This window comes from Cryptomeria japonica, chromosome 1 (genome assembly GCF_030272615.1).
Source record: "Cryptomeria japonica chromosome 1, Sugi_1.0, whole genome shotgun sequence".
Taxonomy (NCBI): domain Eukaryota; kingdom Viridiplantae; phylum Streptophyta; class Pinopsida; order Cupressales; family Cupressaceae; genus Cryptomeria; species Cryptomeria japonica.
Genome location: NC_081405.1, coordinates 522,710,548 through 522,724,955, shown reverse-complemented (window position 1 = coordinate 522,724,955; position 14,408 = coordinate 522,710,548). Strand labels below are relative to the sequence as shown.

At 39.7% G+C, this 14,408-nt stretch overlaps 1 protein-coding gene across 1 annotated transcript in view; it reads right to left on the bottom strand.

The window, feature by feature from the left end:
• LOC131060042 (7-dehydrocholesterol reductase) overlaps nt 1-12,635 on the bottom strand; it is a 101,259-nt gene extending 88,624 nt beyond the window's left edge. Inside the window, exon 1 of the mRNA XM_057993134.2 lies at nt 12,256-12,635. Coding sequence (XP_057849117.1) covers nt 12,256-12,428 — 173 coding nt within the window. The 5' untranslated portion in view covers nt 12,429-12,635. The remainder of the gene's footprint in view (nt 1-12,255) is intronic.
• Nucleotides 12,636-14,408: the final 1,773 nt, after the last annotated feature.

Below are 14,408 nucleotides of genomic sequence, written 5' to 3'. Positions count from 1 at the left end.
CCCAAAGTACAGACGGTAGGCACTCCTCCCAGTCATCCTTCTCCACTCCGCAAGACTTATAAATCACCGACACGATTATTTTATTGGTCGCCTCTGCCTGCCCGTTCGCCCGCAGATAGTAGGGGCTTGATAAGGAGTGGCAGATTTTGAACTCCGTTGTTAGCAATCAGATTATATGATTTACAAAATGTCCTCCTCTGTCACTCGTCAATTGGATTGGAATCCCATACCGCGTAATGATGTGTTCATAGATGAATTTTGTTGTATTGACCGCCGAGTTGTCCAGCAAGGCCCGAGCCTCAAACCACTTGGTCAAGTATTGTGTTGCCACTACAATGTATCTGCACCGTCGGGCTCTACTTGGTTTTAATGGTCCGATAAAATCCAATCCCCATCTCTCAAACAGTTCCTGGGCATTCAATGGGTTGAGGGGCATAAAATCCCTCTTCAATGGCCATCTGACCCGTTGGCATGTGTCACAGCTCGTCACCCACTCTCTGGCGTCATTATGTAGTGTCGGCCACCACAATCCTACCAACAGAACTTTCCTGGCCGTGGTGTCGGACCCCATGTGTCCACCTGCGGGCCCTTCATGTGCTTCCCTTAGGACGCCCTGAATTTCCTCTTCGAGGACACATCGCCGTAGGATCTGGTCGGGTCCCATTTTGTATAAGAGGCCATTAATGAGTTGGAATGTCCTGCTCCTCAGTACCAGTTTCCTTCTTTCTCCTGGTGGCATCTCCCTCGGAAACCGTGATATCGACAAGTATTCCCCCACGCTTGTGTACCAGGCAGGGAGGACCGCGATGCGAAATAAGTGAGCGTCTGGAAAATCTTCATTCACTCCTTCGGTTGGTTCTCCTGACTGGATTCTCGATAGCTGGTCAGCTATCACATGGCTCTTCCCGGGTCTTACGATAATGTTGAATGTAAATTCCTGCAGCAATATCAGCCATCAGCTGATTCGTCCTTGGATAATTGGCTTGTTTACCAGGTACATTAACACCTGGTGGTCCACATAAAATGTGAACGGGGTGGCCAGCAAGTAATGTCGAAATTTCTGGACGGAGTACACTATCCCAAGGGCTTCCCTTTCTGTGGTGCTATAATTTTTCTCTGCCTTCAACAGGAATCTGCTTGCAAAGTAGACTGGTTGATCTAGCCCATGATCGCCAACCTGCACCAGTGTGGCCCCTATGGCAAAATTGGATGCGTCAACGTGTACGTGGAACTCTTTGTCCCAGTCAGGATATGTTAGGATTGGCGCACCCACCAACCGTGACTTCAGTTCTTGAAAGTCCTCTTCCTGAGCCGTCCCCCATGTGTACCGTTCACCTTTCCTTGTCAGCTTGTCCAAAGGGCAGGATACGCGAGCAAAATTTTTGATAAATCGCCTGTAATACCCCCTGTGTCCTAGGAAGGATTTGACTCCCGTGACATCTATCGGTGCCTCCATTTCCACTATCACCCGAATCTTGTCTAGGTCAGTCTTGAGTCCAACCTTACACACACTATGTCCTAACAGCTTCCCTTGAGGCATCATGAATCTGCATTTTTGGGGGTTGAGTGCTAGGCAGGCTCGCCTGCATCTCTCCATGCATTCGCCAAGTGCGGCCAGATGTGCATCTTGGTTACTGTGGATGGACCAGTCGTCAAGGAACGCCCTAAAGTTCCCTACTGACATCTTTTCAAATATGTGAAGGATTATCCGTTGAAATGTCGCTGGCACGTTGCATAATCCGAATGGCATTCGATTATACGCGTACACGCCATCCTCCACTATGAAGATGGTTTTTAATTTGTCCTCTTCGGCATTGGATATCTGGTTATACCCAGAAAATCCATCCATAAATGAATAAATTTCATGACTGGCCACTTCCTCCAAGATGCTATCGGTAAATGGTATTGGAAACGAGTCTTTTATGGTGACCGCGTTAAGGCATTTGAAATCCACGCAGATTCGGATTTGGTTTGCCTCCTTTTTAAGGGATATCACTATGAGCGACACCCACTCGCTGGTCTGCACTTTAAAAATAATCCCGACTTCGAGCATACGTTCAATTTCATCATTCACTCTCACCGCATAGTTTTTATTCATTCTGTACGGCCTCTTCCGTACAGGTACGGCCCCAGGTACGAGTGACATTTGGTGTACGCACAGTTCTGGCGGCACCCCTTTAAGGTCTTTATACGTCCAAGCGAATACATCCTTGTATTCCATGAATATTTTAAACGCGGCGGCTTTCAGGACTGGATTCCAATCGTCGCCAACCAAGATGTTCCTTGGCTCTACTTCCATGCCGAGGTTTGTAGGTTTTACGGACTCTTCGTACCGGATTGGTTTCGTCATGTCAAACCTGTGCGCAGGTACTTCATTGACAGGGGCATCCCCTTCGGTGTATTCCCCATACGCTGGCGGAAATTCGTTCTCGTCTGGCTCCTCATCAACTTGCAACATGTTGCACCCATACAGCAGCTCGTAGTCCTCCATTTGCCAGTGGAAGAGCCCATTAAGGGAATCGGTCTCATCCTCGGAACATCCTTGGATTACCAAGACGCCTTCCTTGTTCGGTTCCCTTCCGTACTTTCCTTCGTCAACTTTGCCCTCGCTGTCTGATTCCGATTCTGACGCGAGTTCTTCACTCACAAGTTGTGTTTTCAGGTCGATAATAAATTTTCGCCCGGCTTTCACCATTGACAACGTGTTACGCTTCCAGTTGTGATTCATTATGGCTGCCACCAACCACCCTCTGCCCAGAATGGCGTCGTATCCTTTCTTGGCGAGTGGAATCACCACGAAGTCGAGGACGAATGGTTGTGTCCCAATGGTCACTTGTTGTGCCATGAGCGTTCCAAGGGGTTTGATACCATGTTGATCCGCTCCCAGTAAATTGAAGGTTGACGACCATAGTGTCGGCTTGCCAAGCTGCTTCCAGGTTTCTTCCGGAAGCACATTCACTCCGGACCCGCCGTCGACAATAGTGTCAGTCAAAATGGTGCCAAGTATTCCCATTTCTACCACCGCCGGGTGCCGGCCACTATATAGTGTCAGGACCAATGGGTTTGTAGGTGTTCCGCCGGAAACATCTGTATTCCAGGTCGCCTAACTGTGCAGAGTTACTTGCACCGTACGTAGGAGTGTCGTACGTAATTGCGGCATCGTTTCCAGGAGGTCCTTCATCTTCACAGGTACTTCAATCTGCAGCATTTGCTTCAGGATATTTTCCTCGGCCTCAGAGCGGAAAGTACTTGCCGCTTCCTGGGTGTTCCCTTGTGCCAACATTTCCTTCGCTACTTCAACGTTCGCCTCCAGCGCCCGCTACTTCTCCGTGCGGGGGTCCGAGTATGTGGCCTTCTTTGCCTGTGACCGTGTGATTGCCAATACCCGTTCCTCTGTCCTGTCAATGTTGAGCAAGTTCACTCCAGACTTTGGGCAAGTTCCATCATCGTGGTCTCCAGGCCCACACCATTTGCATAGTTTTTGTGGAGTTTCTTCTGAGGTGCATTCCCTGGCAAAGTGGCCCCATTGATTGCAGGCTCGACACTGGATCATTGGCCGTCCCTTTGCATCATATTGGATCGGCTCCTCTTATTATTATTGGTCTTCCCCCCTCGCCGGTTATTCCGGTATCCGCCAAATGATGCACTATTGTTGGCGGTTTGCAAAGTTCCGACGATCGGCTGCTCTTGCGTGAAGAGAACTTGTTGGCTCCTGGTTTTCATATTGTAGGGACATTCCTTTGTCAAATGTCCCGCAATCTGACAAATGTCGCACAAAGCCTTCTTGGGGCAAGACCCCTTGGTGTGTCCGTCACTCCTAGAGTCGGTACACCACACGTCGTTTTCTTCAGTCTTACTTGTACTCCCCTTCATGGCTTTGAATTCTTTCAGCATTCGTTCCATGTCCTTTTGGAGAGCGTGCACCTTTTTACTCGATTCGCCACTACTGCTGCTTTCCCTGTCAGAGCCTTCATCATCGTCAGATGAATATTTATTACTTTTCTTCTTCTTTGATGTTTTGTATTCTCTCTCTAGGTCCATCGCCCTATTATAGGCATCGTCATATGACGTCGGGGGTACAATTTTCATCTTTTTTCGTAGGGAGGATTTCAATCCTTCAACGAACCATCGTTTCTTCAATCCTTCTGCTGGTTGGCTTTCCATTTTACCCAGCAATTCCTTCAGCCTCCTGCTGTATACCCGTACTGTCTCCTTGGTACCTTGTTTGGTACTGTATATCTCCGTTACAATTTCATTGTCATCACGGAGCAACCGAAACTCCTCCGTGAATTCCTTCTGTAGATTGGCCCACGTGGCCACTTTTTGCTTGTCCACATCGGAGTACCAATCTATGGCAACTCCACGTAACGTGGCTGGGAATTGTTGTACCTAGTCATCCTGGTTTGTCACTTCGTTGGTGGACCAAATGGTTTCACATGTACGGCAGTGCCATAAGGGGTCTTCCTTGCCGTCCCCTGTGAACTTTGGCAATTTTTGTTTACTCGCCATCCTGGGTCGTCTTCCTGGGGGTGGTTGTGCCTGTGTCTGTGGCCCTACGCTACTTCCTCCAGTGGCGCCAGTGGTGTGTCCTGCGTGGGCGACTGGAGGTACGGTGTTTTGCTTGTCGTGTGTGGCACCTACACCCGTACGGTTGCCCTCCCCTTCGCTCTCACCCACGCCCACTCCTTGTTCCCGTTGGTGATCTTCACTCCGTGGTGTAAGGGATGAGTTTCTAAACTGATCCCGAGTCTCCTCGACTAGATTTCACCGTAACCTTGTTTCTTCCAAAAACTCTTCGTGGCTCCGCGCCCTACGATGCTCTGACGACGCGTAGAAATTTCCGTCAGATTCTGCACCCTCCGTGACACCTCCTTGGTTCCCCTCGAGCCACCCTTCGTCAGGTCGTCCTTCGGCAAGTTGCCTGAGCCTCCGTCTACGTTCTACTTGCTGCTCCAGAATCAAGGCCCTCTGTGCGGCCTCCCACTCATCCGTTTCTGCTTTTTTATTTCTATCTTTATTCAATAGGTTGGGCATTAATTGTCACACATTTCCATAACTCACAATACATAAATCAAAACACGTCTTTATTAATTCATTTCCTCAAATACAACTCGTGTCAATGACACTTTTATTTGAATATAAAAAGTTCAAGGTTCAATTCCTTCCTGGCCTAGCACCATCCCGTTCCGCTTCCCGTCGGCTGCTTTCTTCGTAGTGTTGAAGGATTTGTTGGCGTCGCTCTTCCTGGGCAATCTCCTCCATGCGAGCCTGTTGTGCCAACGATGCCTGTGCAAGCAACCGAGGGAGGTGGTTCATCAACCGATTTACTGTCGAGCTAACCTCCAGCGCTATCCACACGGCACTTGGTGGGATTTCCGCCTCCGCCGCCTCTCTTCGGACGTAGGTCTGGATGGCTACCTGGAGCAAAATTGAAAATTCTCTCGTTGTCGTGTCTTCTCCTGTGTAAAGTTCTGTTTGCGCGTCGTCAGCCTCTGGGTTTATTTCACCAACGAGTAGGCCCATCGTGTCTGTGCGCCATTCGCGTCTTCCATTCCCGAGTACGTCTAGGCAACGGCGCCAAATGTTTGCCCTCTCGGGTGAATAACTTAAACCATAAAGCACATAATACAGAATAATAACGCCATAGATATCAGACAAGTATAAGAGATGTTATTCCATTCATAATAAGTGTGTTGTAAGTTACATTCTGAAGTATATAAAGATACCGAGGGGGTGCGAGCGCCAACCGTCGCACTGCAACTGCCACCCCTCGGTTGCCAACTAACCAAAACAATTACACATAATTAACTAGTTGTATTTTTGTATACAATAATGCCGCCAACAAAGCTGAGTATATTGCAGCAAGTGTAGCTTCTAGAGAAGCAGTGTGGCTTCACAAGCTTCTTGCAGGGCTGTTTGGTCAGGCTTGGGATCCTACAGTTATTCACTGTGATAACCAGAGTTGTATTAAAATGTCCATCAATCCAGTGTTTCATGACAGGTCAAAACATGAGGAAACCCACTATCATTTCATTCGGGATATGGTGCAAAGAGGAGCTATTCAGCTGAAGTATGTCAGCACTGATGAGCAGGTTGTAAATATTCTTACCAAGCCTCTATCCAAAGTGAAGTTTGCGTACTTCAGGGACAGACTTGGTATTATGGAAAATGAAACCCTAATTGAGAGGGAGTCTCAATCTCAGTGATACGTTGTGTTGTATCAAACCACCCTCTGCGGGCAATGTAAGGTGGTATTGTAAACTTCTCAGGGAGAAGTATAATTATTAACCATCCTCTGCGGGCAATGTAAGATGGTATTGTAAATGTTAAACCACCCTCTGCGGGCAATGTAAGGTGGTATTGTAAACTTCTCAGGGAGAAGTGTAATTAGTAACCATCCTCTGTGGGCATTGTAAGATGGTATTGTAAATGTTAAACCATCCTCTACAGGCAATGTAAGATGGTATTGTAAAAACTTCTCAGGGAGAAGTGTAATTGTTAAACCATCCTTTGCGGGCAATGTAAGATGGTATTAGTGTAATTCTTGACCATCCTCTACGGGCAATGTAAGATGGTCGAAAAGATCCTCTCCACCCTCTGCGGGTAATGTAAGGTGGATCCAGTCTATGCTTGTGTGCAAGCTGAAAGATTGTATTATGTAATTCCATTCCTTGCTTGTGTATGCAAGATGGAAGATTATAGTTATGTTCTCCTCCCTAATTAAGAGGGAGTGTTGATATTAATTAGGGAAGGGCGGATTCATATTGCCTTAGGCAACATTGGAATCCGCCCAAAAAGGGGTTGGCCCCTTTTCCCTCCAACGTGGCCCTATCCCCCACGCTTCATCTAATAAACATTCAACGTGCTGTCCAATAGGGCCGACCCTATTAACAAAGGCAGTTAAAAAGGAAATAATTAAAAGATTAATTATTTGGGAAGCTGACCTAGTTAAAGGGGTTCGCTCCATATAAATTGAGATTAAGATTCATTTGTTATTCAATCAAGCAAACATCAGCTCTCTCATCCTATGCGAAAATTCATATGTCTACATAGTGCGAACTTCAGTCAACTTCAAGCAGCAACCTCATTCACCATTTGAAGATGCGAAATTCACCTTAGGGTACTTGCCACATTCAGGGTATGCACAGCAAACTGATTGGAGGTTGCACAGTAAACTGATTGGAGGTCTACCAGCCATCCATATCCAGCGAAGTACTAATTGAAGGACTGTCAACTTAAGGTCATACACAGCATAATTCTTAGAGACTACAATCTGGAGAAGGGAGCAGCAGTATCTATTCTGCATATGACAGCAAGTGAATGTTGAAGGCACCTCCTGGACAGCAACATCTGAATCTGCAAATACAAGAGATAAGTGTTGTAATGATTACATAACTATAATCCATAATCAGATCTAAGGATCTTTTCTGGCTGGGTTTTTCCTCCTAGGAGGTTTTCCCAGGGTAACTGTGTCTTGCTCTCAATTTGTTCATTTCTATATTGTCATTTTCTTTCAGTTAAACTAACTAATTAGAAACTAAGTCTAAATTCTAAGTTATATCAATCTGAAAGTGTTAAAATTAACAATTTCAAGGCTCAATGTCATATGCCCCTCTTTCATAGTTTATTGTTATGCAGATAATTGTGATTGATTGCATACAAAACTTAAACCTTAACCCAAAAAGTGAAGTGTAGCAAAGATGTAAACATTAAAAAACAATATTGAACATAACCTATTGCTTACTTTGTAAAACTTGTCTTCTGGTGTTCATTTCTTGTCTGACATTTGTGCTTCATCAATCTCTTGTAAAAGTCAACAAACTACGCTAGATACAAGTTAGTTAGGTAACAAATGCTTATCTTCACTAAGGCTAGGGAATTTTAGTAATGTGATGCAACTTTGAGTTCCAGATGGGATACACAGTATGCCCTGGAAATTCAGATAAAGAATGTTTTTATTACAGGGACACTGCACAGTGCACACCATTCAAGGGATTTATGTCTCTACCATCCCATGTTTAAGAAGCAGAGACAACAATAACAACTTAGATGTGATTCTCAAGCCAGAATAACAGTGCACACCTCAGAAACTCTGAAGCATCTGCACCCAAGGGTCGCCTCACAACAAAGGCTACGGATGGTTGGAAAAGAGGGGATCAAAAGTAGTTTATGCTTGATGCAATTACTGAAGCATGATCGTTACAATGGTAGCAGTGTGTACAAAACTAAGCTTCTGATTCATTACATAAGTAATAAACCATCCATGAATGCTGAATGACAAAAATATTCAACCAGCTTATATATATTCATTCTAGCACTGTTTAAAATCAAAAAATCAATAATTCTGTACATGCTATCTGCTTGGAAGCTAAAACCATAATCCTGTACATGCTGTTTCCATAGAGGCTAAAACCAAAACCCTTATAATTTGCAACATCTCTCAATGCAAATCAGAAATATGGAAAACCCAGTGTTTAGTTCTTTTCTCAAAACAAAGGGACTACCGTGTTTGGTTTCAACATCTTACTTGTTTCACACGCCATTAAAGCTGAGGCCTTCAAATAGCCAACAAATACATAATATAACCATCCAATGTCACCTTCAGAAACGACATGCACTTAAACACTACATGAGTTCAAATTTCTTGGAATTCCAGTGTACGTTATCCTTTAAAGAAAATCCATTCCAAACAATCTTTTAAAATTATATATTAAGTAATTCTGTTCGCTTGAAGTGATGATGATCAACTTGGTTCACAAATTACAATTCTGTATTGAAACTAACTTGAAATCCTCATTTAAGTTTTGTTAACAGCAACTACAACCACCTCAATAAGAAGATAAAAACCAAGTGCAAGCTTGCATGGGTAATTTTTATTGACAACTTTTTTTTATTGACAACTTTTGCACCGGTATACCTGTAATTTGTAAAAATAGGAATACCAATGTAGAATAGAATTCATACAATAAGAGAATGTGAGTGTAGATTACAAAAAAGAAATGGTAATAAATAAGTACATGATCGGGTATGTTTTTAACATTTTGTACCAAACAATGGTCGACAACTACTAGAAACATAACCTGACCCCTCCCTACCATTTCTTTTCCCATCCCATTTCCAATAAAACAGGGGAGAAGGCACGATAGGATATAGAAGATCAAATTTTGAAGACTCGAGGTGATAATGATGGTCTGATTTTATCTCACAGATCCAACTCTATTATATTTGAATCACACAAGCACAAAGCTCAAAAATTGACAATAAGGAAACTAAAATAGCACTGCATATCTTTGATGCATCTTCAGCTCCAACCAAAACCCAGTGCTCTTTACAAGATGTCCTTAAAACTGGAACTAATCGATCCATTTGAGGATCTGCAAATCTTTAGCCACTTGCGGGCTCATGTGGTAACCAGCCTGAACGATATAATTTGATACTTATAAACCAAATCATTTATTTCATGATCGATGCAGTACAAAAACCACCTTCTGCCTTCAAACACTAAAACACAAAACACAACAAACATATGCAGAGATTCTCTGCAGCCAAATTCAATTTTACACAATCAAGATGAAGATTGCACACAAAAGATTTTTATTCATTTCTCGATACTAATATATCTGCAGAACAAATTACAATGCATGGCCTTCCAATGGCCATTTAGCTTCACACACAAAATTGGGTTTATATGCAAACCAAGCCTTCTCTATTCATCCTACGCACTCATCTATGCCTACCCACTGTTAAACTCTGTTCATTCCCATATTTATCCAACATGCAGTCCTCCTTGCACCTGTCCATCTCTTCACATATTCACAGTATTCAACAACTCCAACTATGACTACCTGCGCCTCACCTCCTATTGTGCAATCACACCCACGTTGAATTTTCCCCTTACTCTGGGTCGCTGCTCACTCCCTATTCTACAGCCACCACCTTTCCCATTCGCTTTCTACACTGCCTGCTTTTCTGCAGCCCCTCCTCTAATCTCTTCTCTCAACGCTACTACACCCCAAATCTCATCTTTTCTTGGCAGTCATGAATGATCTCTTCTTATGCATTTATTACTATATAAAATAGTATTAAAAACAAATAAATTACTGCCACTTGTTTTTGATGATTTTACTTTCCCTTTCTCTGTCAGGCAATAACCAAATCTGTGGTTCATGTCTATAGCAGATTCTGACTGCTACTCAATGGTTTGTGATGACCTCCAATCGGCCTCTCTAGCATTTTAATTTCCACTACACGATGTCTCTCTTCCTAGCCGATTCCCTCAGGCGTTACTTCATTTTCCTCTATTTATTAATGCATATGCTAATTATAATCTGCAGTCATTCCAAAAAAAGAACCAATGCTCTTCCAACTTTTGTTGCCCCTTAATCTTCCTCTTGGTTGTTATAATTAATGATGCCCTCTTCTCCATTCTCTGAAGTCGTATTAATGCCCTTTCAAATCTCATATTGTAACTGTCCATTCACCGCCTATTCCTATAGTGCAGAAGATCTTTATTTTTTTTGTAAGGTCCCAACTAAAACGTGGAAGCTCCTGCATCAATGATGACTGGTGCTATCATTGATAAGGGAGATTATCAGTCGGTCATATTATGATTTTCAATTTTAGACAAAAGTAGATTATTAAATAGTGACAGTACAGAAGTTGCAGTCCCCAAGTCAGAGAATATGAGAGGACTGCTAGAGAGGATATAAGCCAAATCTGCAGTAAGTACCCGAGCTAAGAACTGCTGTCCAGGATGCATACTAGCCAGAGGGCAGCCGTCAAGAAGCATTTCAATTCAATTCTCAATCTGTAATGTAATTTAATTCTGATATCTATAAAAAAAAATTGAGAACAAATAAATTCCATCGGTATTTAATGTGTGCCATTTCAGTGACTCTGAGTAATTGGGCCTTATGAAAAGATTCTAATTTTCTACCTGTATTTCTCTCAACAGAAAAAGATGATCATTAATAGAAAACGGAACACTCAAAATGCAAAAATTGCCTCAAGTAAAGCAGAACGCTCTAGAATATCCAGAGTTCCAAAGGGAACTCTGATAGTATGCAATACTTTACAAAATGTAGAGACAAATATGAAGCCTCAGCTTCAATAAAACAGATGAATGTGTCCAATGGATGACCTCAAACAGTAAAAGCATTAGAGATTCCATAGCAGATTCTCAGGAGACGTGATAAAAAGGCTAAATAAGGTAAAAAAATCACATCTAATTAACAGGGTGCAGTCTTATCCTAACGGAGGAGGTCACCCAATAAAATAGTACAGTGATCAAATCATTGAGGCTTCCGTAATAGACTCCCATATTTGATCTTGAAGAAACATGACAAAGTATCAAAATTTAATAAAATATCACCTTCAAATTGGAGGATAAAATATAAACCCAACGAATGGAAAGTTGATATTAGCCCTCTGTAATGGCCTCCAGGCCAACAGTTACCCCACAAAGGTAAATTCTAGAACCAGAAAATAACAAATACATCATGCTAGACTAAAATTACCCAACAAGGAGAATTTTGGAACGAAAAAATTTTAAAAAATAAAAATAAATAACAACAGATGAACCAACCTGATAAAATGCCCAAGTGATAAAACCATCAGAAGCTTTCATAGTGAAGTCCTGGGTTCAATTCTCAAGAAATATGTGAAATTCTAAAATTACTGTGAAATATACCATCCAACTCGCTAGGTGACATCTAGGCCTACCATCAAAGGCAATTTACCAAAAAACAGAAAAGGTAACTGTAGAATACCCGTCCGACCGAGTAGATGCAATCTAAGATTACCTAGTCAGGCACTTTACCAATTAAAAATGAAAGTAACCATAAAATACCCCCTACAACTAACTAGATGAGATCTGAGATTACCACGTAATGCAATTTACCCTTTAAGAAAGAATAACTGTAAAATATCCCATCTAACTCACTACGCGCGATCTACGATTACAGCGCAAACCAGTTTGCCAGTGAAAAAGGATAACAGTAAAATAGGCCATCCAACTCACCAGGCGCGATCTAGGGTTACAATGCAGAGCAATTTACCAATAAAAATAGACCAACCTTTACAAACAAATAAAACAATAAAATACAAATGCTGGGGGGATTTATCGCATCAAAAACAGAGAAAAAACTTGAAAAAACAGTAAGATACAAATGCATGGCGGATTTATCATATAATGAAAGGGGAACTTACCAAACAACAATAACAGAAGTTAAGAAACCAAAGAAAGCGAAGACTTACAGGAAAATAACAAATGGAGGGCAAAACGTGAGGAGGCTCAGCATAGACGAATATGCAACCAAAGGAGAATGAATGTTCCCGTCCTCCTCCTTCTTTTTCTTTTCAGTTCCATTGCTACTTCTATTCACAGTGGCACTGCCATTGTTGGGTTTTGTTGCTTGCTTCTTCGCCATTTTCCAGTTCAGTGATATTCTGGCCTTCAATCCGTGAGGTTGCTTGGCGATAGGATCCTCCACGCTAACTTTGGCTCCAAGTCGAGCATGAGTGAGAAATTTATGTATTATAGTCAACGTGCAAGGCTAAAATTTGGTCCCTCCACGTGAGCGGGACAGATTTTCCTTAACCAGTCGAAATCTAGCTAGCTAGTTGGGGTGGGAGTGCAGACAGCTATTTGATTGTTATCTGATTTAAATAAGGGGGATAATCGTATTTAGTTCTAAAATCGAAGAAATTTTTTAATGTTGTGTTTTAGCAACCTGTTAAAGTTTTGGACGATGTCATAGGTATAATCGTCTCAATAAAGTAAAGTTTCGTTTGTTATTAGTATTTACCTTTATTCAATTAGTATGCACCAACAAAGTAAAGTTTTGTTTTTATTTGTTATTAGTATTTAGCTTTATTCAATTAGTTTGCACTAATCAAAATGATTTTTTATTTTTTTAAAATTTGATTTTTGTAAAGTAAGATTTATATTTTTAAATTTAAGATATTGTAAAAATTATTTATCTACATTATGATTGGTTAGGTTTTTTGGGATTTAGTTGTATTCTAAAAACTGAAATGTCTATTTTAAATAGTTTTTCCATTTTTTTATAATTTATAATATTATAAATAAAACATTTTTTTAAAATAAACATAAAAATTTTAATAATTATTTTTTATCTCAAAATGTAGATAATAAATCCAATTATAAGATTTCATTTAGTTTAAATGAAATTAAGTGAATAATTAAATATAACTATTTCTATTAAAAAAATAAAACCTAATTATTATATGTATTCTTTATAATTATAGTTTAAGTATGTTTTGAAATCGTTCTGTTTTTAAATATTTTTTGAAAATCATAAATTTTTTAATCATATTAATATATACAAGATAATTTAATAACTTTTAGTCATAAATTTAAATATTTTTCATTAAGTTATTTAAAAAATGTTTATTTTCACTTTTATAATTATTAATAGTTATTCTATTAAAACTAATTATAATTAATATTTTATAAATATAAATGATAATATAATATTATACTACAAATTAGTAATTATATATGAGAATAAATTAATTATTATAATTATAATTATATAATTTTTTTAAATTAGGATTATGCTTTTAAGAAAAATATATTTTTTCACTATAAAATTTGTATTATATTATAATTATTATGTCGAAGCATTCCCTATATGAAGTGAGCCACTTACTTATTGAAATCAATGGTTTAAAATTGGGGAGGAGAATGAAAACTATAGAATTAATCGCTTAAATTTATATTTAAAAAAAAAAAAAAAAAAAGATTTTTTATAATAAAAAATAAAAAAAATATACATTTTAATATTATTTATTAGGAGTTAATTTTTCATTAAGTTTAAAATTTATTTTAATTATTTATGTTTTTTATAATAATTGAAAATTACTATAATTTAATCTATAATTATTTGTCTTATTAAAATTTTAATTATGATAGAATAATTATATTTATGAATTAAAATCTTTCTTTTCTTACTATTTCCTTTTAATATTATCTTCTTTTATTAGATATTCTATTATTTATTTATTTATTCTAAATCTTCGACTTCTTTTTTAAGGGTTGATTTAATTAAGTGAAAATTGTATTGTAATTATTTGTGTTTTTTAATGGAATTACAAATAATAATTAAAAGATATTATAATTTATACATTTTGTCTTATTTAAATTTAATTTATTATAAAATATTTATTATTGAATTTTATTCTAATTTATATAATAAAATAAATTTCAACTTAACACCTAAATTAAATGTTTAGAGCGAGAGAGAAAGAAAGAGAAACTAACTTTTGATTACTCATTTCACGTCAATAATTCAAGGATAGCATATATCTCTGGGGAGTTATGCTAATGGTAGCATGTCATTTGATTATTATCTCCATCTCCATCTCTCTCCTTTACCAACATCTCC